We start from the raw sequence: 25,749 nt of genomic DNA, 5'->3' as shown, positions 1-25,749 counted from the left end.
AAAACACCATTGGAAAGCCGTCAACAAGAGGTACTCATGAGCAAATTGATTAAGGATAAATGGAATGAGAAAGGGAAACTGTATGTTTTCCTTTCTTGAATGCAGTGTGTGTGGAGCAGTGGTGGAGCCAGTGAGAAGGGGACCATTAAAAATGGTATTACAGCCACTGGTCATCCGGGAGTCATTTGTGCCATGGTACAGAAAGTGTCTGAATCAGAGAGCGTTGGAGTAAATGACACACCAACAAGGGCGTAATGAACAATTGAAGAGTGGTAGTTGTTTCTCTGGTTTTTCTCCCAGGTGCTACAGGATGCATGTACAAACGATTGAAGGTAGCAATTGTTAATTCTGCTGTGAAAAGTGATAATGAAAATGTTGGGCAAAATATACCTCTGTTTGTGCTAAGTGTGGCTATTTATTTAGTAGCACATTAGAGAGAACGTGCGGAACCATTCCTGGGATCTTCACCGCAGTTGGACCGACATGGAGGTGGCAATGAAGGATCCGCACTGCCAATATGATAAAGGTAATTCTACTTTCATCGGGCGGTGTATTGGGGTTAGCAAAATATTGCCCTGTTATATCGGCCAGGAACACAACTACCCACTAGTGCTGATATAAGACCAACCACAAATCTTACAAAATAAACAAAAGTAGGGAAAGAACGAAAAATACACCCCAGTAACAAAACAAGGTTTTTGGAAGACGTTAGAGCATTGGGGGACATGTATTTTCTTGTTTGGTTAATGTTTTTAGCTTTGGTATGAACTGAGATATTGAAGCAAGAACTTTTTTGAATTGAGATGTATACTTTTTATAACTGCACTTGATTACTCTTGAGAAGACAATTACAGGGATACAGAATTTGTTAATGTTAAGATTGAAACTTGTCATAAAAAATTCAAGAAATGTCCTAAAATTTGAGAGCACGGTGGCCAGATCTGGCATTAGCGATGCAAACACTGCCAGACAGAGTTCTCATGCTGTGTTGTGTCAGAATGTCAACACAGTAGCCTGTTGGATCAAACGTCGTTCTATCATTTAGATATTTAACACAGTAGTTCCATTTTGCAGATGGTTAAAACCTCTTTATTTTTGGAGAATGGACAGTTGATTTTTCTGTTTCTACTCTGTTTCACAAATGTCAAACTGTTTTCCTATGACCTTCATGATACACTAGATTCTAGCCTATATCATACTTCCATATACAACATTCATAGATGAACCTGCATCTAAGTGATAAGTTCGTTTAAGGGGAAATAACGCTTTATTCTCATAGTGCAGGCCTCCGTTACGGCATACAACCACAGAGCAGTTATCAGTTTGAATAAAGAAATTTCACATTTATTTTGTGTTCCAGTGATCTAAGTTGTGAATATACGACTGGGTATGTAACGACCGTTTTACAGGTTTATTGTGGTTACATTCTATGGTACTATGTAAATAGTATTAATCAATTTCACATTTAGACATCTGTAACTCAGATTCCATCACATCAAACATACAAGTATTTAAATATGTTCACAATTATAAACAAACATCCACACAAATTCGGAACTGTGAATGTATCTGAGAGTTACAGATATAAGGATATTGTCGTTCAGGACTCTTCTATAGTGTAAAATTACCATTGCAATAGACCATGCCTTAAGTATTTTGTAAGAGAAAGAGAAGCATCATCCACTAAGCACATACTTTATGTAGGGGGCATTAAAAATCTTACAGCCGCTCATATGGACATCCTTCACTACCATACTCAGGTTTGTATCCTCATAGTGGATGGCTTCTTTTTTCCAGTATAATGATTTTCATATCACCTATTAGGTTTAAAAAGGGGTCCTTTTTTCCTCATGAAAAACTTCAGGCTGGTTGTACATTGTGCAATGGTTGTTGAGTTCCTTAAAAAGATTTCTGCATTTGGTTCTAGAATGGACTCCACTCCTGATAGTTTTCACTCTTGTCTGTGCATACTGATTAGTGTTCATCACGATTTGTTGTTAGTGTAGTTTAAAGAAGTAGCCAGCAGTGTCTGTTTGTGCATATGTATTTAACTTTACTTGTTTCACACCCCACAGGGCTGTCCTACATGAAAGGTTTTATAGAATGTGATGAGTGAATGAATGAACAAATGAATGAATTTATTCTCTTTTGTCCTGAAAAAAGGTGTCTTTCTTTGTTACTGCTGACACTCTCTGTTTTGCAAAAGAAATATCTTAACTTATAGATAAGTTACTGTATTCATTTTACTTAACATGTTAAATAAATGCTGGTGGTGTTTGCTTATACAACTATTACATCAAAACCCAGCATTTTTCCACAAAACAGCAGTAACTGACTTACTTATATATTATTTACATATTATAAAATATTTACAATATATATATTCAATTGGAATCAATATTATTACAGAACAATACCAATATCAAAGATTGTTTACAGATCTAATTCAAGTACTTCTTTTGGCAAAGTACTGCTTCAAAAAGTGTTGATTGTTGTGTATCACTATACTTTGAGATAGTAAATAAAATCAGGTAAATTGCACCAGGAAGAGTGATCTTCCTTAAGAACCAGTGAGACACTTGCAACGCATCTGTAGAAACTGGCAGGTTGCTATGACATCCATTGTACTAAATCCCGCTCTTAATGCAGCACCTAATAAGTATTACTATTTAAATGAAAGAGAACTCTTCCTGGATACTGTATGTCACCTTCTGAGGTAAAAGAATTTAAAATCTCTCAGTTCCCTCCTTGGCTTGCCTGAAAAGAAAGAAAAATTAACATTACAAAACTTTAAAACCCAGTGAGAACTCTTCCCTATCATCATTGTCAATCAAGTTACATATTGTTTGTTGATTTTTGATCGAAACAAAAAGCTGTTAAGAACAACAAACTTGTTACATGCAGTCACTGAAATAAATACTACAATCTGTGATAGTATTATGAAGAAGAGACTTTAGTAGAGAATGCTGTTTATCTTATTAATAGAGAAATTTTTCCTCACTAACATGTAATAAATGTTTTAAGGTAAAAAGTAGATAATTCAACTCCTGAGAATTTGGCAAAATATATAAATTTAAGTAATTCCCTAGAACTTGTTCCTATGAAGGGAAGACCAGTGGTGATGCCAAAGTGACAACACCTGCTGACAGACAGCAACACAGAGATCATCAGAGAGAATTGAAGAACTAGCGGGCTGAGGGACAAGGACTGCTGCCTTGGCAGCAGCGGTGGCCAGAAATTCATACAAACAGGTTTTTCAGTGGAAGGAACCTGCCAGAAATTCATACAAATGGTTTGTCAGTGGAAAAGCGAAAGCCATTGTTGGCACTCCATGAGTAAAGACGATTGAGACAATTCTGAAGAAGGAGACTAGTCTCTGGAGAACTGCAATAAATAGCAAAAATCATCGACAAAAAGGGAGCTGGAGAGGCCCACTGGAAGACAAGCCATAATAAGGTTAATAGCAATAGCAAAGAGGATGATGCTCAGGACAGAACCTTGAGGCACTCCATTTTCATGGATAAAGGTGTCCAACAAGACAGAACCCACACATACCTTGAAAACACTGTCTTGTAAAAATTCCTGAAGGAAATGGAACAGGCGGTTTCTCAAGCCCACATGTAGAGAGTACAGAGGATACCAGTCCTCCAGCAGGTGTTGTAGGCTTTCTTCAAATCAAAAAACATGGGCACAGTCTGGTATTTCTGCAGAAAACCATTCACAACATGGGTTGTCAAAGTGATGAGATGGTCAACTCAAGAATGGTGTGCTCGAAATCCACATAGTGCAGTGATAAGTAAATTGTGAGACTTGAGCCACCATACCAGCTGGGCATGAGTCATACGTTCCATCACCTTCCAAACATAGCTGGTGAGAGAAATGGGGTGGTAGCTTGAAGGAAGGTGCCTGTCCTTACCACACTTAGTTATGGGTATGCTTCACGCAAGCAACTGGGAAACATGTCCTCTGCCCAGATGCGATTGTACATATGAAAGAGAAAGTGCTTGCCCCTAGAGAAAGGTGCTGCAACATCTGAATGTGAACATTGTCTGACCCTGTGGCTGAGGATTGGGATGAAGTGAGAGCCTGATCTAGCTCCCTCGTAGTAAATGTGAGCACTCCCCATTCTGAGAAGAGAAGGGTGTCGCCAGATCCTCCTCCACTCATTTTCAGTGGAGGAAGGTAGGGTGATAGTGGGTGGAGCTCAAAATCTTCCCAAAATAGTGGCCCAAGGTGTCAGAGATGCAATAAGGTCCACTATGACCTTGCCTGCTACGGTGGTCAGAAATTGGGAAGTATCTTGTTTCCAGAGAGCTGTCAGAGATTGACCCACACGTTGGAAGAGGGAATGGAACTGCTAAAATAACTAGTAAATGATATCCAGCTAGCTTCTTTGCTATCCCAAAGAACATTATGACACTGTGCACACAACTGTTTATCATAAATACAGTTTGCCATCATACACTCCTGGAAATGTAAAAAGAACACATTGACACCGGTGTGTCAGACCCACCATACTTGCTCCGGACACTGCGAGAGGGCTGTACAAGCAATAATCACACGCACGGCTCAGCGGACACACTAGGAACCTCGGTGTTGGCCGTCGAATGACGCTAGCTGCGCAGCATTTGTGCACCGCCGCCGTCAGTGTCAGCCAGTTTACCGTGGCATACGGAGCTCCATCGCAGCCTTTAACACTGGTAGCATGCCGCGACAGCGTGAACGTGAACCGTATGTGCAGTTGATGGACTTTGAGCGAGGGCGTATAGTGGGCATGCGGGAGGCCGGGTGGACGTACCGCCGAATTGCTCAACACGTGGGGCGTGAGGTCTCCACAGTACATCGATGTTGTCGCCATTGGTCGGCGGAAGGTGCATGTGCCCGCCAATCTGGGACCGGACCGCAGCGATGCACGGATGCACGCCAAGACCGTAGGATCCTATGCAGTGCCGTAGGGGACCGTACTGCCACTTCCCAGCAAATTAGGGACACTGTTGCTCCTGGGGTATCGGCGAGGACCATTCGCAACCGTCTCCATGAAGCTGGGCTACGGTCCCGCACACCGTTAGGCCATTTTCCGCTCACGTCCGAACATCGTGCAGCCCGTCTCCAGTGGTGTCGCGACAGGCGTGAATGGAGGGACGAATGGAGACGTGTCGTCTTCAGCGATGAGAGTCGCTTCTGCGTTGGTGCCAATGATGGTCGTATGCGTGTTTGGCGCTGTGCAGGTGAGCGCCACAATCAGGACTGCATACGACCGAGGCACACAGGGCCAACACCCGGCATCATGGTGTGGGGAGCGATCTCCTACACTGGCCGTACACCTCTGGTGATCGTCGAGGGGACACTGAATAGTGCACGGTACATCCAAACTGTCATCGAACCCATCGTTCTACCATTCCTAGACCGGCAAGGGAACTTGCTGTTCCAACAGGACAATGCACGTCCGCATGTAACCCGTGCCACCCAACGTGCTCTAGAAGGTGTAAGTCAACTACCCTGGCCAGCAAGATCTCCGGATCTGTCCCCCATTGAGCATGTTTGGGACTGGATGAAGCGTCGTCTCACGCGGTCTGCACGTCCAGCACGAATGCTGGTCCAACTCAGGCGCCAGGTGGAAATGGCATGGCAAGCCATTCCACAGGACTACATCCAGCATCTCTACGATCGTCTCCATGGGAGAATAGCAGCCTGCATTGCTGCGAAAGGTGGATATACACTGTACTAGTGCCGACATTGTGCATGCTCTGTTGCCTGTGTCTATGTGCCTGTGGTTCTGTCAGTGTGATCATGTGATGTTTCTGACCCCAGGAATGTGTCAATAAAGTTTCCCCTTCCTGGGACAATGAATTCACGGTGTTCTTATTTCAATTTCCAGGAGTGTAGAATGATGGTTAAAAACGCCGAAAGCACAACTGTGTGTGCAAATTGCATCACGGCTCACCTCAGTCCACCAAGGGACTGGGACAAGGCATGGTAAAGATGAAGTGCAAGGAATGGAATGTTCTGTAGTGGTAAGGATAATGTTGGTAAGGTATTCTGCCTGGTCATCACAACTAAGGAAACGCTGTTCATCAAAGTTTGCCCCGAAGGAGTATAGGCTCCACTCAGCCTTGGAAAGCTGCCATTTGTTTTGGTAGCGGTAGGAGTTTGAAATGGATAGGAAACGGTCGCTCAAGTATGTGTCAGAGATAATATGCTACTCGAGATGATGGGCAAGCTGGGCAGTGCAGAAGGATAGGTCCAAATGGGAATAGGTGTGCGTCGTGTCTGAAAGGAATATAGGTGCTCCAGTGTTAATGCAGATGAAGTTGAATTGATTACAAAGGTCAGCAAAGAGGGCACCTCTCTGACAGGTTCTGGGAGAGACCCAAAGGGGATGGTGCACATTAAAGTCACCAAACAGCAAAAAAAGGTGAGGGAGTTGCTCAACAAGCTGGAGGAAGTCTGCCCTGGTGACACCGAGTGACTGAGGGATGCAAATGGTACACGGGAAAAGGTGAAGTGAGGAAGGAAAATGCAGACTGCAATAGCTTGCTGCTGGGTGTTCAGGGAGATGGTTTGACTATGAAAATCAATCTGGATCAGATGGCATGCTGTCCTCAGGGGGAAGGTCGAAGCGGACTGGAAAGAAATATGAGAGGTCAAAGCAGTTGTGATGATGCAATTTTGTTTCCTGGGGACAGAGAACAAGTGTATGCTGCAATTCCAGAAGCTGCCATAATTTCTCCTTATTGGATCTAAGTCCGTGAACATTTCATTGGAGGAGAGTCATGACGAGGTAAGGGGAGGAGGGCAAAAAACGAAGTGGTGTCACCTGGGGGGCTGCCAAGTCCCAGCTTTTGAAGACACTCTGTTACACAACATAGAAGCTGGAAGATCTTCAGAGGTGTTGGCATCCTCTGTTCGTCAGTCTGCAGAGTCCAGTGCAGAAAAATGGTTGGCGGTGCACTCCGACAACATAGAGGTTGGCCGCGTGAGAGTATCACACAGCGACAGGACACTGTTGAAGAGGATCTCCGAGCCAGTGAAGGAGAAGCCTTTGCAGTTGCAGATGACAATTCAGACGTTTGTTGGCTGGAGGGATGTAAAAAATCTTTGCAGAAGTATTCCTTCTGTCCTGATGGTTGCATAGCAGGTGATTTCGCCACGAGAGGTGAAAATTTGGTGACTTATTGCCCAGCTGGAGGAGAAGGAGTCGGAGATGCTACGTTGACACTGAGCAATTGTACAGCCACTGTGCTGAATTTGAGGTCGCAAGTCTGCATGACAATGTCCTTTGTGGAGCGAGATGTTGCAAGAATGGTACAGTAAGTGTTGGATGGTAAAACACAAGGTTTCTGACTAGCCAACAACTTGCAAGTGTCAGAATAATGCACTTTTTTCTTCATCCTAATCTCCAGTATGTCCCACTCATCGAGACACACAGGACTATCTCTGGGAGGAGGATGCATGGTCGCCAATTTAATAGATCCAGCAGTGAGAAGGAGGTGGACAGTCGCGCTTGTGAGTATCCCTACCATGTGTTACACATTTGGCTGGGTGTCAACAAGACATTCAAGTGTGTTTGTAACAATGACACTGGTAACAGCACATTGGGTTCCGAATGCATGGTTGGACTGTGATAACTTTATAGCCTGCTTTGATCTTTGATGGAAGCACTACTCTATCAAATGTGAGATAAAGAGTACATGTAGGCACTAAGGATGCATCTACCTTTTTCATCAACCGATGGACTGCAGTGATGCCCTGATCAGAGAGGTAGGTGTGGATTTCTGCCTTGGTTAGACCATCGAGCAGCCTAGTGTAAATAACACCACACAAAGAATTCAGCATTTGACAAGTCTCAGCACGAACAGTATACCTGCGGAGGAGTGAAGCTGCAAGCAGTAGTTGTGATTAAGAATCGAGAAGTCATCCCCAAAAGCAAAGTGCCAGAGCAGGATTTCACAGGGCCAACAACTGCATCAACACCTCTCTGAATAGTAAGCAGATTACCCATAGCAAAGAATTGACCATCTTCAGTACGTGAAACGATGAGAAACCAAGGTGCAGCTGGGAGGGTCTTTGAATTATTAGTCCCATTCTATTTATGTTTAGTAGACATAGACTGTGAAGAAATGGTTGGCTCATTATGAGAAAATCTCTCATGATTGGCAGCGTCTCTGATGACACGCTCCTTGCAACTGGGAGCCCCCCGCACAGGGGCTCACCCACCTTAGATGATTGTTCACGCCTCCCAAACACCTGACAGATGGACCAATTGGCAATTTGGGAAGGTAACATTTCATGCAATCACCCCTCTCTGGGCCTGGCCTGTACCAGGGGGTAAGTGCAAACCCTACCTGTCAACCTGGGGCTGGGAATTATGTGTTACCCAGTCACCTGTTACATGTCAGCCACGTGGGCCAGCCTTTAGGAGCTTTCAGGGAGGAGAAAGGAAAAGAGGAACCCCAAATGCTGAAGTGGAGAAAGAGTAAAAGGGGAATGAGAAATGAAAAAAAAAAATAGTCTCTTTTATGATGCACAAAATGGCTTTCAGAAGGGCAGGTCAACAACAACAGCTATACTTGAGTTAGTTACAAACATGAGTCAGGGTTTTGAAGACAACGAGTCTACAACACTAGTACTCTGTGACCTTAGTGAGGCATTTGACTGCATCCCACATAAGGCACTGCTCAGAAAGCTAAAAAACATAGGGTATTGCGGGATCTGTCCTGAAAACTCTTGAATCCTACCTGAGAAACAGATGACAGATTGTCTTCATGCAAGGAGCTGATTCAGGTGAGAAGAAGCTACAGCATGGTGTGCCTCAGGGGTCGCTAATAGGTCCCTTGCTGTTCCTTATTTCCATAAATGTCATAGGCTCCAATGGGCACACCTTGTAGTTTGCGCATGATACAACCTTGTTCTCAAAAGGAGAGAATGTTGAACAGGCAGTACAACAAGCAGAAGTCTTGTTCAATGAAGCTAAGGCCTGGTTTATCATGAACAAAATGAAAATTAATGAAGAAAAAACTCGGAGTATGATATGCTGCCTCAGCAATACTGGAGAGCACTGGGTAATGCAGCACATGTTAAACTTCTGGGCTTTCTCATTGATACCAAATTAACCTGGCAACAGCACATCAAACAAGTGTGTTCCAAACTTTCATGGGTCCTGTACCTCTTGAGGAAACTGAAAACTATAGTACCAGAACAGTACCTTCTAACTGTGTACTATGCAATGTTCCACAACCACATCAGTTATGGGCTGTTGTTTTGGGGCCATTCTGCAGGCTGCAAGAATGTACTTTTACTGCAAAAGAAAGCAATGAGAATCATTACTTCAAGCAAAAACACAGACCACTGTAAACCAATTTTCACCAGGTTAGGAGTTCTGACTGTTTACAGCCAGTATATACTGAACTGCCTCTTCAGCATAAAGAGAAACCATGATGTTTACAGAAAGAGAAATGAAGTTCACAAATACAGCACTCGCAACAAAGACCATATCGACATGCCAAGATGTCGACTAGCAAAGACACAAAACAGCTTCCCAGTGGTGGCCTTAAAATTGTTTAATGCTCTACCTGTCCACATTCAATCTTTACCATGGGAGCAGTTTAAGCTAAAAGAGCAACTCTTCTACAATATTGAAGAATTCTTCTCTAGTAATAGCATAGTGTTTACTTGAGCTGCAGCTCAGTTCCATGACTCCAACAGCAACCATTATATTTAATTTCATTATATACTTGTTTCTATTTTATAGTTGTGATATTATTGTAATCTAATTTATAACTTAAATATGTCTTGCAGAATTAAATTACTATCATAGTAGAGTTGTATTCATGTAGTTTGATAATGTTTTATCTTGACACTGTCTGTCCAGCTGTGGCTGACGAATGACACAGAATTGGTAATAAATGGTAATAATAAAAGAAATGGTAATAAACTATTGTTACAGATAAGCAAAGCCACTCAATGTTCCTGAAACCAGTGTCTGAAAAGGAACTGACAAATGTTATGAAAAAGCTAAAAGCAAAAAAGTCTGCTGGACGTGATGAAGTGTCAAACTGTCTAATGAAGCAGGTAGCAGCAGAAATAATTATGCTACTACTGGATATTGCCAACTGCTCTTTTCAAGAAGGAGTATTTCCAGATAAAGTCAAATTAATTAAATGGTTCCTGTATACAAAAAAGGAAAAACAACTACAGGTCAATATCTTTAGTATCAGGCTTCTCCAAAATATTAGAAATTCTCATGCTAAACAGTCTAACTGCTTATTTGGAAAAACATAATGTAATACCTCCAGCACAGCACGGATATCAGAAAGGGAAATCAATGGAAACAGCAATTGAATCATTAACAGAATCAATTGTACAGGCCATGGACAACAAGATGGTAGTGTTTAGAGTTTTTCTTGATCCATCCAAGATGTTTGACACAGCTGATCATACAGTCCTAGTAAAGAAACTAGAGAATACTGGTATTCGTGGACATGCAGCAAAATGGATAACATCGTATATAAGTAACAGAAGGTAATATATAGCTATTAATAACTTATGGAGATCAGAAGTTAGAAGCATTGGTGTACATCAAGGATCTGTAATGGGACCTGTTCTCTTCAATTTATTTGCGAATAATATACAAACGTGAAAATGAAATCAAAATACTTTATGCAGATGATATGACTGTGATAAATGTTTCCAACAGTGTGGAGGCAGCTGAGCAAAATACATTCATATCAGTCAGTAGTACAGCAGAATGGCTCTCTGGAAACGTGTTAATTATTAATCTGAACAAAACTATGTACATGGTCTTCAACTATAAACAAAAAGAAAAACATATGGATGTTTTCTTAGATGAAAAAGGACAGGAAGAAGTAACTGCAGTTAAGTTTTTGGGCATTACAATAGACAGTGAGCTAAATCAGAAACAGCAGATAAATACTGTTTCCAGTAAGCTAAGCTCAGTGATATTTGTAATGTAACCAATGGCTCAGTATATTCACCGAGACCTCTTGTGCACTGTCTATCATGGACTTTTTGAACCATACATGTAATACGGAATCACTATCATACAAATGAAGGGCATATTCACATAACAGAAGAAAGACATCAAATTATATTGAAAAAGAAGTAAAAATAATCATGTAAAAGTTGTTTCAAGGAACTAAACATTCTAACATTTCCATCACTGTATATATTCAAGACCAATGTGAGTGCATTACATGATCACACAAAACTGGAGACTAATGAGACTGTTCATTCACACAACGCAAGAAACAGAAAACAAATGCAGTGCATTCCACATAGACTTATGATTTTTGAAAAAGGACCCCAATACTCTGGCATCAAGTTAATACAAGCAATGCCAAAGGAATTACAAGATCTCAAAACTGAGAAAACATTCCCCACAACTCTAAAAAAGTTTCCGGTACAAGGAGAATTTTATAGTGTAGCTAACTACATTAGCAAACAGTGATCAAAAGTTCATCCTTTGAGTGATAAATCTCACACATCATAAAAAGAACTAGCAACACAAATCAGTGTTAAAGAAATTAACTATAATTAGGAACCATTGATGTATAATATAAGCTAATTATATCTCACAAAATTATTATTATTATTATTATTATTATTATTATTATTATTATTATTATTATTATTTGTATGTATCATGTATCTTAAGTAATTTTGTAGCATCTAATATTATGAATATACTGCATCATAAGTCATTTGTGTATGATTTAATATTATATACATACTGTGAAAGCTCCTATGTATATTTAATGAGTAAGCTGTTTTATATAATTTATATTAATTTCATATTATCTAGATTGTAAGTCTAATGAACTGTCCTATGTACAAGTACATATCTGCACAAAAGGTAATTTATGGGACCAATAAAAATCACAATCACATGCTTATTGACTATCGGACCAGATGTGTGATTGGATACAAAACTCATTAGAATATTCTTAATGGAACAAATCTGACAAATATGAAGGTAATTTCAAGAATATCATGAGGGATTGTTAAAGGGTCACTAAGATTTACAGTTTATATTACTGATCTAGTGGATAATTCTGGAGATGCTGTAAGGCTATGGTTAGTTCTATTGCCTGCAATAAGACTGCACTGCTGGAAGATTGCAGCAAAATGCAGGAAGATCTGCAGTGGACCAACAGTTGGTCAGGATAGCCAGTTGACTCTCAATTTGAATAAATGTAAGGTATTCCATGTCAGTAGTTGAAGGTATTCACTACTGTTTGATTACACTGTAGGAAGCAAATCACTGGAAGCAGTGTCTACCATAAAACATCTTGGCATAACCATCTGGAGCAGCCTAAAGTGAAATGACCACATAAAACAAATAGCAGGAAAATCTGATAGAGGACATATTAATTGGGAAAATTTTAAGGAACTGTAATTCATCCTTGAGAAAAATAGCTCACCAAACACTCAGTCATCCAAGACTTGACAATTATTCATCAGTCTCAGATTCTTACTAAATAGGATTAAAAGATGAAATTTTCATCGTGGAATCATTCACTCAGCACGAAAGTGTTAAAGAGGCTCAGCAAACTCCAGTGATAGACAGAGGCACTGTACATCACAGGGAGGTTTGCTGTCGAAATTTCGAGAGAATACTTTCCAAGAAGAGTCAAGGAACATATTACTTTCTCCCATGTATGTCTCCTGAAATGATCACAATGAGAAAATCAGAGAAATTATATATCATATGAAGCTTTGCTGACATGTTCTTTCCACATACCATTCAAGAATGAGGAGAAAAGGCAGTGCTATCAGAAGTACCCCCCACCACACACCAGAAGGTGGCTTGTGGCATACAGATATAAATGTAGACAGTACTACTACCACTACCATTTATGGGTCACAGATAAAAAAAAATTATCTCAAAAAATGTTAATATGTACTTCAAAGATCAATACTCATCTATTTTGCAAAGCATTGTTTTTTTCCTTTTTATTGGTCACTGCAAGCATCTGAAATTTTTTGCTGTTAACCTGTCATCTTATTATATAGATATATATTGTTGTGAAAAGAATGGACTGCTACTCATTACAAAAGGAGGCATTGAGTCGCAGACAGGCATGATGAAAATACTACTAAACTTGGAACGCATTCTTTGGAAATAGGAATAGACACAAATTCATTCAAGCCAACTCACTCACATATGGCCACTGTCTCTGGCCAATGTGACGTGACTACCAAATGGCCAAAACCAGTGACCATGTGTGTGCTTGCTGTTTACAAAGAAGGTATTTTGGTTGAAATCTTAAATGTTTAGTAGCCTTTTCATTGTGCCTGACTGGGACTCATTATCTGTTGTACATGGTGAGTAGCAATCTATCCTTTTCATAATAATTTTGCTATTCCAGCCTGGAATTGTTTGTTATATGTATTTTTAATTTACCTGCACAATTCCCCAGATGGCAACAGTTGTTAAAACACCCAACACAAACATTATAAAATGGATTATATATTTGAAACTTATTCCACGGCGTTTCTTCATTATAAAACTTATAAGATTTATTTTTTTCTCTGAGTAAGGTGGGTACCTTATCCTGAAATGACAAACAATAAAGATAATTTCAAAACGGATAGCAGAAAAGATATTTGTTTGCTATTATTATCTAAGTTTGTAGTATCAGTGTAGGAATACTTTATTGTTTACTTTCACTAAATACATGTAGGATACTTACGAATTAAGTTTTTCCACTAAATGATTGAAGTTTTTTCCCAAGCAACTTTTCTTGTGAGTAAAAGTGTTGAAAGTATGGACACCATGATATGCCCCCATTCCACTAGATCCAACTCCACCAAAAGGAAGTGCTTCAACTAAATGAAAGGTAAATACTGTAGTGAGCAAAATGAAGTAATAACTGCAGCATAATTTTATGAGTTTACCTTATGTAAAACATAAATTATTTTTCTCACATTCAATTACACAGTCATATGCTATCCTCTGTGTGTTTAATTTATTTCATAATAAGTGCCAGCAAAGTTCCAAATTTAAGAAGCCAGTATTTACTGATATGTTTTATTCACAGAGAACATGATATGATTTATTGACATACATTGTTACTTTTTCTTGGTATGTTGTGTGTGATTTTTTTAAGATTTTCACCTCAATAACTTCATTTTTACTTGGATTCTCAGTGTATACTCAGAAATGAGCAAAGGAACTATTATCTTACACACACTATAAATGGATTTGTCCCTGGAGAGAAATATAATTTGTTTTCAGAAGGTGGAGCTATAAAAACATGGTTTATCTCACAAAAAAAAATAGTTAAAGAACTGAAGTGATTACCAAAATTTCTATTAGATGACCTTTTAAATTATATTTATCAATTTTTCTAGTCCTTTGTTAAAATATTCTTTCTGCAGCTCAGTTACTAATTACTTAACATAGATTTATTGTATGGATTTATGAATCAGTGTTCCTTCATGAATCTAAAAATATGCTGTAGTCAATCTATAGGCATATTTCAGTGATTATCGAGGTTGTGTATATGTACGTAAATTACATCACACTGTTTCCCTGAATTCAGAACACAAGAGTAACAAAATTTTTGTATTAACAAATACCCTACACTTTACTGAACAACAGAATGTAAATAGTTAGTGCTTTTAATGAAAACTATCTAATTTTACCAGCAGTACACCTAGAAACTGTTTCATACAACTTCATCCTGAAGGTGGCAGGGGTAAAATACAGGGAGCAAAAGGCTACTTACAATTTGTACAGAAGTTATAAGAGTCAAGGGACATGAAAGGGAAGCAGTGGTTGGGAAGGGAGTGAGACAGGGTTGTAGTCTCTCCCCGATGTTATTCAATCTGTATATTGAGCAAGCAGTAAAGGAAACAAAAGAAAAATTTGGAGTAGGTATTAAAATCCATGGAGAAGAAATAAAAACTTTGAGGTTCGCCGATGACATCGTAATTCAGTCAGAGACAGCAAAGGACTTGGAAGAGCAGTTGAACAGAATGGATAGTGTCTTGAAAGGAGGATATAGGATGAACATCAACAAAAGCAAAACGAGGATAATGGAATGTAGTCGAATTAAGTCAGGTGATGCTGAGGGAATTAGATTAGGAAATGAGACACTTAAAGTAGTAAAGGAGTTTTGCTATTTGGGGAGCAGAATAACTGATGATGGTCAAAGTAGAGAGGATATAAAATGTAGACTGGCAATGGCAAGGAAAGCGTTTCTGAAGAAGAGAAATTTGTTAACATCGAGTATAGATTTAAGTGTCAGGAAGTCGTTTCTGAAAGTATTTGTATGGAGTGTAACCATGTATGGAAGTGAAACATGGATGATAAATAGTTTGGACGAGAAGAGAATAGAAGCTCTTGAAATGTGGTGCTACAGAAGAATGCTGAAGATTAGATGGGTAGATCACATAACTAATGAGGAAGTATTGAATAGGATTGGGGAGAAGAGAAGTTTGTAGCACAACTTGACCAGAAGAAGGGATTGGTTGGTAGGACATGTTCTGAGGCATCAAGGGATCACCAATTTAGTATTGGAGGGCAGTGTAGAGGGTAAAAATCATAGAGGGAGACCAAGAGATGACTACACTAAGCAGATTCAGAAGGATGTGGGTTGCAGTGGGTTCTGGGAGATGAAGAAGCTTGCACAGGATAGAGTAGCATGGAGAGCTGCATTAAACCAGTGTCTGGACTGAAGACCACAACAACAACAACTTCATTTCTTATTTTTTACTTGTTATGCCAATTTTATTTACATACCAGTACTTTCTCCCATCAAACTTTTACCTCACATTCAATAAATCCCATTATGAATGAAAATCTGCAGGAGAAATGAAGGAACTCAATGAAGAGGAACAACAAAGGGAGGTAGATATAAACTATATCTAAAAACATGCTACAATGGTTTTTAAAATTTCTACTAGACTGATGATATTATTAGTAAAGAGCCTTAAGGATAAATTAATTCATCAGTTCTTAAATTCACCTTGTCACACTCAGCCAGCTCACTCACATGTTGGTAAGATGAATATAACTTTCCAATGACAGTAACGACGTAAAACAATACAGTTTTATGTGTAAGTGCAAAATTGTCAACTTTAATAAAATGAGCAAAAAATTTGAAATCTTTTTAAAGGGTAATGTCAATTAAAGCAGTAATTTCCTGCTCTAGAGTTTGTGTCTTGACTGTGCTGTAGTGTCTGAAAGATTATTCTTCGTTAGCATAAGACATTAACTTACCTGCCAAATGCAATACTGTGTCATTGATGCAGACTGAACCACTACTTGATTGCTCCAGAAATAGTTTTTGTACAGTTTTGTCAGTTGAAAAAATATAAAGTGTCAAAGGCTTCGGTCTATGGAACAGAGAATTGTGAATAAGATTTAAGTAAAAATTATGAATGGAAGATGACAATTATAACAACAATGACAATAATAATAATATTAATAATAATAATACTGATTGAATGTTGAATAATCAAATACAATTCCTACAAATAACATAGTTTCAGGAAATCATGCAGATTATTCTTCTGAATACATCAGTAAACAAATTACAAATTAAACATTTGTGTGGAACAATAAATTTTACATTTTAATGCATTTTACATTTGTCAATATACAAATAACAGTGTTATAAATATTTTTATTATCATGAGATCACTGATGAATTACTGAAAACTATGGCCTTAGTATACTTACAAAGCACTTTTCATAAAGATATAATACTCATCTAGGGAGTAAAATGGATTTTCAATAAAAATCTTTTTAGGTGGGCTTTTAACTTGCTAGTAGGGAGAGTTTTGATAGGGCATCGGATAGCTTCAGACCAGCATGAAGTTCATTTTGTTCATATAAAACTCTTTTGCGGCTATTTACATGGTATCTGAACTTCTGGTATCATGCTGATGAAGGTCGCAGTTAAAGTTTGGATTTATTGTTTACACAAGCAATATTATTTTCAACGTAAATACATCCACAATGGCATGCACACCTAATTTTGAAAGCAGTTTCCGACATTATTTTCTAGGTTTGGCATCACAAATAATTCTGATAAGATTTTTCTATAGTATTAATAATGTGATTATATTGGTTTATATTGATGTGCCCCATATTTCTATTACATAGTTTAAATTTGACAAAAATAATGAATAATAAGCAGGTTTTAGTGCACACATATCATTAAAATATTTGCTAATCACATTTATGGCAAACATGGTTTTTGACAGCCTACAGGCGAAGGAATCTGTATGTATGCCCCATTTGAGGTTGTTACATCTAGTTTCAGAAAAATAGTTGCACATATTTTTGTATTAGTACATCGGATTTAACAAAACATCCTTTTCACCCAGAGCATATTCCTATATGTGTAGATACAACTGTCTTGATCTGGCAGTGAGAGATAAAAGATACACTTATATTTTATGACTCTCCTGCCCCCCCTGCACCCCCCCCCCCCCTCCCCACACACACACCTTTTAGGTTAAATTAATTTGTTTCGTGCTTTTCAGGTGACTGCATTTTATCCCTGAACAGTTAACCGTTCTACTTGCAAATAAACATGACCCAGATAGGGGCTGCCAGCTTCAGCAATATGGAAATTCAAGTCTTGTAGGAAAGAAATGCTGCTGATTATCGAATCTGTGATGTAACTGTCAACTGTATGAAATAAAAGCACATTAATATTTAATGTGTCATTTGTGATTTCAGTTTTCATGTACATAATTCCAGTCACTAACCAGAAACTTTCAATGTTCGTTGTTACAAGAGATGCTTATGGGAAGATTTTATGATATTCCCTATGGTTTTCCATGAACTATCAAGCTCACATCTTGCAGTGATTCTAGTATGTTGACAAGCTCACACCATAAATGATAAATGCTTCACACTCAAACAAGCCATTTATTGTAGAGTGTGTGTGTGTGTGTGTGTGTGTGTGTTTCTCTCTCTCTCTCTCTCTCTCTCTCTCTCTCTGTCTCTCTCTCTCAATCTCTCTCTCTCTCACCTTCTGTGTGTGTGTGTGTGTGTGTGTGTGTGTGTGTGTGTGTGTGTGTGTGTGTGTGTTGTTCAAGTGGGGCTTCATAGTAACAGATGATTACAGGTATTATACTTATTACTACCTAATAAAAATGTACACGACTTGACTTATAATATCCTGCCACTACATGTATGTTGATACACTTATGGAAACTTGCATTTTCATTTCTATCTTCATTGCAAAATATTCCTTGCACTGCTCAAAGAGGTTCTAAACCACAGGAGACACACATGAATCATATGAGCTAATTGCTGCTCATTTTGTTTGATTCACAGAGATAAGAATTAAGTTGTGACGTTGTAGGTGCATCATTTCAGTTATGCAAAACAAAGTTGCAGATGTTTCATGAAAATTCGGTTTTAGAGTAAACAAGTCACCTATAGATACCATAGTCTCTGTTGTTCAATACATTCAGCAAGTGTTTATTGACAATAGCTTTACTCGGATCTAGTTTAATTTTCCATGTGTCAATTGATAAAAACAAACACTTATAGAATCGCTTTATCATCTGTCTGTCTGTTTGACTATTGAAAACTTTTTTTCTCAGGAACAGGTATAGGGATCAAGTTGAAATTTATGCCACATACTAAGGATGACAGTCGTGTGGTAGCATTAAAAATTGAAGCTTCTAAGCCAAGGCAATAAAAAGATTTGGCCATTCGTGTTACATATTTTAATACTCGCAAACTCACTCATCAAAATGTGTAGGGTACTCCCCATTTATGTGAAATTATGAAATTTGGCAAGAAGCAAGGTTTCACAGTACAACTAAAGGGAAAGATCTTAAAATGGTTAATTTGTAATTATACCACATCAAAAATATTTATTTTGTCAGTTGTTATCCAACTTCAAATTTAAAATTAAAATATTCTTACAGTTTTGGAATTCCTGGGACCAATATCTTGCCAATATAAATGTCAATAATGGACAAAAATCATCAATATTCTCAATTACTGGGATTTATTAATGGTTTATATAAATAAGTAAGTTTGAATTGAACCCTCAAAGCCCAAGTCGTACTCACCCCTGGATAATTTTTATTAAATAACAAACCAGCAGTTGTGTTGGACATAAACCACTCCTAGACGAACATAATTTTTGTTGTATTAAGAAACTTTTAAAATCTTTCTATAGAACTGTAAGCAAATTTTTGTGTCAATAAAGAAAGACCTAGCACAGGACTGACTACGTTATTTGTTTCAAAAGAGACTAGCTGGCTCTTATCTTGATCCTGATAATAATTAATGAAATGCTCTCACTTATAAGATCCTATACAGTAAACAGATGACATCTAAATTATAGTCAAGACATCAGTTACCTAAAAAATGATGAAGACGGGTTTTACAGTGTGGATTGCACTGAAAAACATGTTGCAAGAAGAATGTGACACACAAATAAGTGCTGCAGAGATCCGCCGACTGGTGTCATGATGAGAGAAGAAACAGAACAGTCTCTTCAAGAATAATTTCTTGTAATGAAAGAAATTGCCACACATGCTGATATTGAGAATGGCTGTGATTTATGGCTCAAAACTTCTATTTTATCCCAATGGAAGTGTGAAAACATTTAAGGAAAAAAGAAGCACTGCATAAATCTTTGATGTCATGTCAAAAAAAAATAATGAAAGTTACAACAATGAGAATTTCAGAGACTACAGTGAGAAAGGTGCAAAAGACTCAAGTTACAGAAATACTAGAAGAGCAGCTTAGGATTCAAACAAAAAGTGTTTCAGTTGTGATGCCATTGGTCACATGTTCTGTGATTGCAAACCAAAAGTGTAAGGGAAAGAGATGCTTCAGTTGCAGTGACTTTGGACATATCACATGTGAATGCATAGAAGGATAAGAATAATCTGAGGGTGACAATGAATGAAAACATTTTAAAGAAGAGTATTAATAATAATACATTTAATAATGTATGAATAGGTAAATGAGAGGTGAAGGTGCTCACTGACTGTGGCAGTCAACTTAATTTGTTATGACAACATGTTTATGAGGTTACAAATTTGTAAGATACAGATATTGTCTTGATAGGATTTGGGAAAAACTTCCATATCTCCACAGGGGTGTTTTGCAGGCATAATTGAGATTGATAATGTGAAAATTGAAACAGATATTTGTATAGTTTCTAGAGACTATATGAATTTAGAAATGGTAGTTGGGAGTGATTTTCTAGACCAAACAAGAGCAGAGTACTAAAATGAAGCCAGAAGGGAAACTTGTGTTATATACATCCATGTACAAGATAAACTAGTGTTAGATATTGAAAGCTTTGTTAGTGATGAAACAAAGCAACATAGCTAAGGTTTAGGGACTAGACTAGTTAACTCTAACAAGACAAAGTCCGCTGATGTCAGAACAGAGTATTGTGAGAGATGAATAACCAGAATATAGCAGACCTAGAAGGTTTTCATCTGGAGGGAAAAAAATTGTTTACAAACAAGTGCAGATGTGACTTGATCAAGGAATAATACAACCAAGTTCATCTGAGAATGCTAGCCAAATTGCAGCTGTGAAAAAAATGGAGAGTATCACTTCTGCATGTACTACAGAAAATTCAACAAAATCACAGTGAAATACTGTTACCTGTTGCCATTCATAGAAGATCTTTTGCACACTAGAGCTCATGAATGGTTTTTTTCATCTTGTGTTGAAGAGGAAAGCCAAAAATGTACCTTGTTTGTGACACACTCAGAGCAATTGCAGTTTAAGAGTGTTTGATTATCAAATTCACTTGTTGTGACCCTGTATTTTATAAACACTGTTTTTCGGGCATTGGCTCAAAAGAACTTTACATTTATAAATATTTACTGACATGGAAAATATTATAGTACCAATAAAGAGTGATGATCAGACACTTCAGCCTCTTGGTTCAACGTTAAAAACTGCAGCAAAATGTGGTTTGGAAATAAATTTTGCTAAATGCTATCTCTTAAAGAGCACTGATTACTTCCTTGCGTATGTTGTACGGTGTGGACAAATCCAATCCTCTGGGAAAACAATAGCTGTTCAAAAGTTTCCAGAACCAAAATCTATTGTAGCAATGCAATGTTTACTAGAACTAACAGGATACTTTAGGAAGTTTATCTAAAATTATTTTACAATATTTCCAAACATATGAGTGAGTGAGAAATAATTGAGAATATAAGTTCGAAAAAGGAGGAGAGGTAAGCATTCAAGACACTCAAAGATACCATTTCATCAGATCCAGTTTTAAAAATCTGCAACCCTAAATGTGGAACTGAACTGCACACAGACACAGGCAAAAAAGGTTTGGAGCCATGTTATTACAAAACTACCCAGATGTTGACAAGTTTCATCAATTATATGAGTAAAAAAACAACATGTGAAGGAGAAGAATATAGTAGTTATGAGCTTGAAATTCTAGCTATTTCCGATGCCTTAATGCAATTCCAGGCGTAGTTGATAGGAATATATTTTAAAACTTTAATGAACTGCATCCAAAACACTATGGATAAGAATGACTTGTCACCAACAGTAGCAAGATGGCCTTTAGTCTTGAAAGAGTCTTCCTACACCATTGAATACCAATCTGGTTCTAGGATAAATATGTAGATGCCTTAAGTCATGTAAATGTACTGTCACGTTTTGCAGATGCCTTAATAGCTAAAGAGCAAGAGAATGATGATGGTTTGGCAGCAATCAAGAGCATTCTCAAAGAAGGACCTTTTGAAAACTTTTTATTGAGAGATGGCTTTATTTTCAAATACTGTGATGGAAGATACTTTAGTGGTTCCACTCACTATGCAGTGTGAAATCATCATGCTTGTGTATGAGAACGGTCATTAAGCAGTTAAGTGAATTTAAGTGGAAGTAAAACAACTGAACTATGTAGTTCATTTATCTTGTAATTGATCTGTTGGGAAACTTCTTGTAGTTATTTACATTTGCACTAATACGTATCCTGATTTAGGTTTTCCGTGATTTCCCTAAATTGTTCCATGCAAATGCCGGGATGGTTCCTTTGAAAGGGTACGGCCAACTTCCTTCCCCATCCTTCCCTAATCCAATGAGACCAATGACCTCGCTGTCTGATCTCCTTCCCCAAACAACCCAGCCCAGCTTGGATTATTATATTGTAGCTAATAACATTTGTCATGCTGAAGTTGATATAATTATTGTTGTTATTATTATTGTGTTAACACTGAAAACACCAATTGCATGTAAATATGCTCAACAATGGAATAAAACATTTGTATTTGTATCATATTCTAGCTTTGTACTGTACTATAGAAAGGACTCATTACAAAAGGCAAACAGTTTTCTTTCTTTTTTATGTGCCTGTCGACGACTCAATGCTTCTGCTTTTCGATAAGAAGTCTCTTATTATTTGCTTTAACAATATGTAACAAATCTGGTTGTGTTCATGACTATTTGTTATGCAAAATAAATCAATGAGAGCATGCCTTAATTAACAGACCTCCATACAAATTGCATACCAAACATTTGATCTCTGTTGAAAAGATGATGACTGTAGGAACCATTGTTATTATCTGTGTAGTTTGTGGAGCTCCAGTAATCAGGACCTAGTCTAATTAATTTCTTTTGTAACAACAACAGGTCATGAACACAACTCCAATTTCCAATGTAACAACCTTAGATTTCATGTTATACCCAATTAAGTAAGTTTATTACCCCAGCTTTAATGTACAACTCAATACATTGCAACTTTGATTATGTTGTCATAATGTAATGACTGTGTTTATTACTTCCGCATTTAATAACAATTATCTAACATCATTTGAAGTAATTTAATGACCTTGAGATAATAAAGTTCTAGGGATCATTTCATATGCAAGATTATGAAACTGCACAAATTAAAATTTTGCATATATATATATATAAAATAGAAAGAAACTTCCACATGGGAAAAATATATTAAAAACAAAGATTCCAAGACTTACCAAGCGGGAAAGCGCCAGCAGACAGGCACATGAACAAAACACACACACAGAGTTACTAGCTTTCGCAACCGATGGTTGCTTCTTCAGGAAGGAGAGGGAAAGACGAAAGGATGTGGGTTTTAAGGGAGAGGGTAAGGAGTCATTCCAATCCCGGGAGCGGAAAGACTTCCCTTAGGGAAAAAAAGGACAGGTGTACACTCGCACACACACACACACACACACACACACACACATATATCCATCCGCACATACACAGACACAAGCAGACATATTTAAAGCTTTAAAGCTTTAAAGCTTTAAATATGTCTGCTTGTGTCTGTGTATGTGCGGATGGATATATGTGTGTGTGTGTGTGTGTGTGTGTGTGTGTAAGGAGTCATTCCAATCCCGGGAGCGGAAAGACTTCCCTTAGGGGAAAAAAAGGACAGATGTACACTCGCACACACACACACACACACACACACACACACACACACACACATATCCATCCGCACATACACAGACACAAGCAGACATCATATATATATATATCTTCTGCCAAATCAATAATTTCCAATCCATGAAGATGAAATTAGCTCATTTAATGCAACTATTTGTATTAAATATGCAAAAATTATGAAACAAAAATTTCTGGAAAACATTGTAAAATGTTAAAGTCGATTATTCAAAATATATAGACCTTAGTCTTTAGTGATTTTTAACATGATTTTAAAGGCACTCCTTTGTATTAAGCAATAAAACTTTAGCATTTAGACCTCTGTAAATGAAGACAATCATGATAGCTAAGTAGCATAGTTAGAATTTGCTTATTTCAAAAATATTTGTTCAATTTTATGAAATTTTATATAAAATGTTTGCAGTAGTTTTTCCATCATAATTTTACAATAGTATTAATACAATTACATACTGTTTAAATTTTACTGATTGCTACTGTTACATATAATGGTTGGATGCAAGCCCAAGTGGAAGCACTAGAGGTTTCACAACCAGTAAGATGCCAATTGTGAGTTGACTTATGAGTTTCAACAAGTTTATGTAAAAGGTTAATGCTGTATTCAGAGTTGAAACAGTGAAAGATTACACGAAATAAAAGTTAGTGTTTCATTCCATACTTTGAAATTGGACTTAGAGAGAGAGAGAGAGAGAGAGAGAGAGAGAGAGAGAGAGAGAGAGAGAGACCGTGAGTAATTTACTAAGCTTCCACTAGCTGTACAAGATGTTCCTAGGCATACAATTAAATACACATGTTATATTACCAATTAGCTGCACATCCATTCTATCACTTGAAATAATTCATTACTCATCACTGAACAACGGAATGTCCATAGCATTCTATAGTTTTTATAATATCATTACTCATAACATTATATGATATCAGTAGCTCACTTACTGTATTTTTGTGTAGACCTTTATTCATGTAATTACTGTAAATGTAATACACTTGATGTCAAATATCTTACTAAAGCCTTCACTTGTAAGTGCCTACCAGTAATTTATTACATCTTTTCAGTTATTAAACTCATAAATTTGTTTTAACTGGTTTACCAGAATGAAGGCACATTGTGTAACAATTAAAATAAAAATAAATATTTGCTCAATGTATCTCTAGTAAAATACTGGACTCACCGATTATTTATGAATTTGAGAGCCTCAAAAGCACTGTCCACATTTATTATAGGAAGAATTGGTCCAAAAATTTCTTCTTGCATAACAGGTTCTGATGGTTTAACATCAGTGAGGATTGTTGGACTAATAAATCTTTCTGACTGATCAGTTTCACCTCCTATAGCAACAGTTCCATTACTGAGGAATGCTTGTAACCTCCTACAAACAAATGAAAAAATTTAACACAGATCTTTGAATTTTAGGTTTCTGACATCTACTTGAATAATTCATTCTATTTATATGATGTGGAACTTACTGGAAGTGTCGATCAGTAACAATTCGAGCAAGATCAGGTGAATTCTTTGGATTATCTCCATACCATTCCCTTAGCACCTCTTTAGCTATTGCAATAAATCGCTTTTCTAGATCCTTGGTACACAACAAATAATCAGGCCCTACACATGTTTGGCCTGCATTAATGCACTTTCCCCAAAGAATTCGTTTTACTGCAATGTCCATATTTGCTGTAGAATCCAAGTAAACTGGGCTGTCAACATAAAGCTATCTATATAAACAACTGAAATAGTATATTTTTAAAGGTAGATGCCACTTACTCCAATGAAGTAACAGCTGCTACATTCAATAATGTAATATTCTTACCTTTTACCTCCCAGTTCTAAAGTTGTTGGTGTCAAGTGTTCATTAGCTGCTGCTCCCACAATTTTACCAACATGTGTTGAGCCAGTGTAAAAAATGTAATCAAAACGTTCTTTCAAAAGTTCACTTGTTTCAGCCACGCCACCCTCAACAACATGGAAACAGTCCTAAAAATAAAATCAAAAGCTATAAATTACTTTTTAGTAAGTGAGGTTTGTCTACATATGTCATAACTCCATAATGCTCCCTCATAATCCCTGGGGTTATATGGTATGTTTGCCCTCCTTATGGTATAAGGAGTAACCCTCTTACTACCAGTGACTATGTCAAAGAGGGCAGAGGAGTGTGTAGACGCCTCCTCTTATACTTGGAGTGGGAAATTGCCACTAAGAGGCTGAAGAATCAGCAATGAACAATGGAATTAGGATACAGGAGGCAAATTAAACCACTGCATTAAAGACGCACAATGCAGATATACAGGAAACATGAGCTGTAAGTGAGAAAGTGTCATGAAGATTC

At 37.6% G+C, this 25,749-nt stretch overlaps 1 protein-coding gene across 2 annotated transcripts in view; it reads right to left on the bottom strand.

The window, feature by feature from the left end:
• Positions 1–1,388: 1,388 nt before the first annotated feature.
• LOC126272812 (aldehyde dehydrogenase, dimeric NADP-preferring-like) overlaps positions 1,389–25,749 on the bottom strand; it is a 199,988-nt gene continuing 175,627 nt past the window's right edge. For both annotated transcript variants that reach the window (XM_049975998.1, XM_049975999.1), the window contains exons 6-12: positions 25,234–25,397; positions 24,890–25,120; positions 24,595–24,792; positions 16,247–16,362; positions 13,713–13,848; positions 13,424–13,574; positions 1,389–2,757 (exon numbers count right to left, since the gene is read on the bottom strand). In XM_049975998.1, coding sequence (XP_049831955.1) covers positions 2,737–2,757; positions 13,424–13,574; positions 13,713–13,848; positions 16,247–16,362; positions 24,595–24,792; positions 24,890–25,120; positions 25,234–25,397 — 1,017 coding nt within the window. In that variant the 3' untranslated portion in view covers positions 1,389–2,736. The remainder of the gene's footprint in view (positions 2,758–13,423; positions 13,575–13,712; positions 13,849–16,246; positions 16,363–24,594; positions 24,793–24,889; positions 25,121–25,233; positions 25,398–25,749) is intronic.

The sequence above is a fragment of the Schistocerca gregaria genome, chromosome 5, assembly GCF_023897955.1.
Source record: "Schistocerca gregaria isolate iqSchGreg1 chromosome 5, iqSchGreg1.2, whole genome shotgun sequence".
Taxonomy (NCBI): domain Eukaryota; kingdom Metazoa; phylum Arthropoda; class Insecta; order Orthoptera; family Acrididae; genus Schistocerca; species Schistocerca gregaria.
The sequence above is the reverse complement of the archived record's forward strand: the minus strand, read 5'-3'. Positions and strand labels throughout refer to the sequence as shown.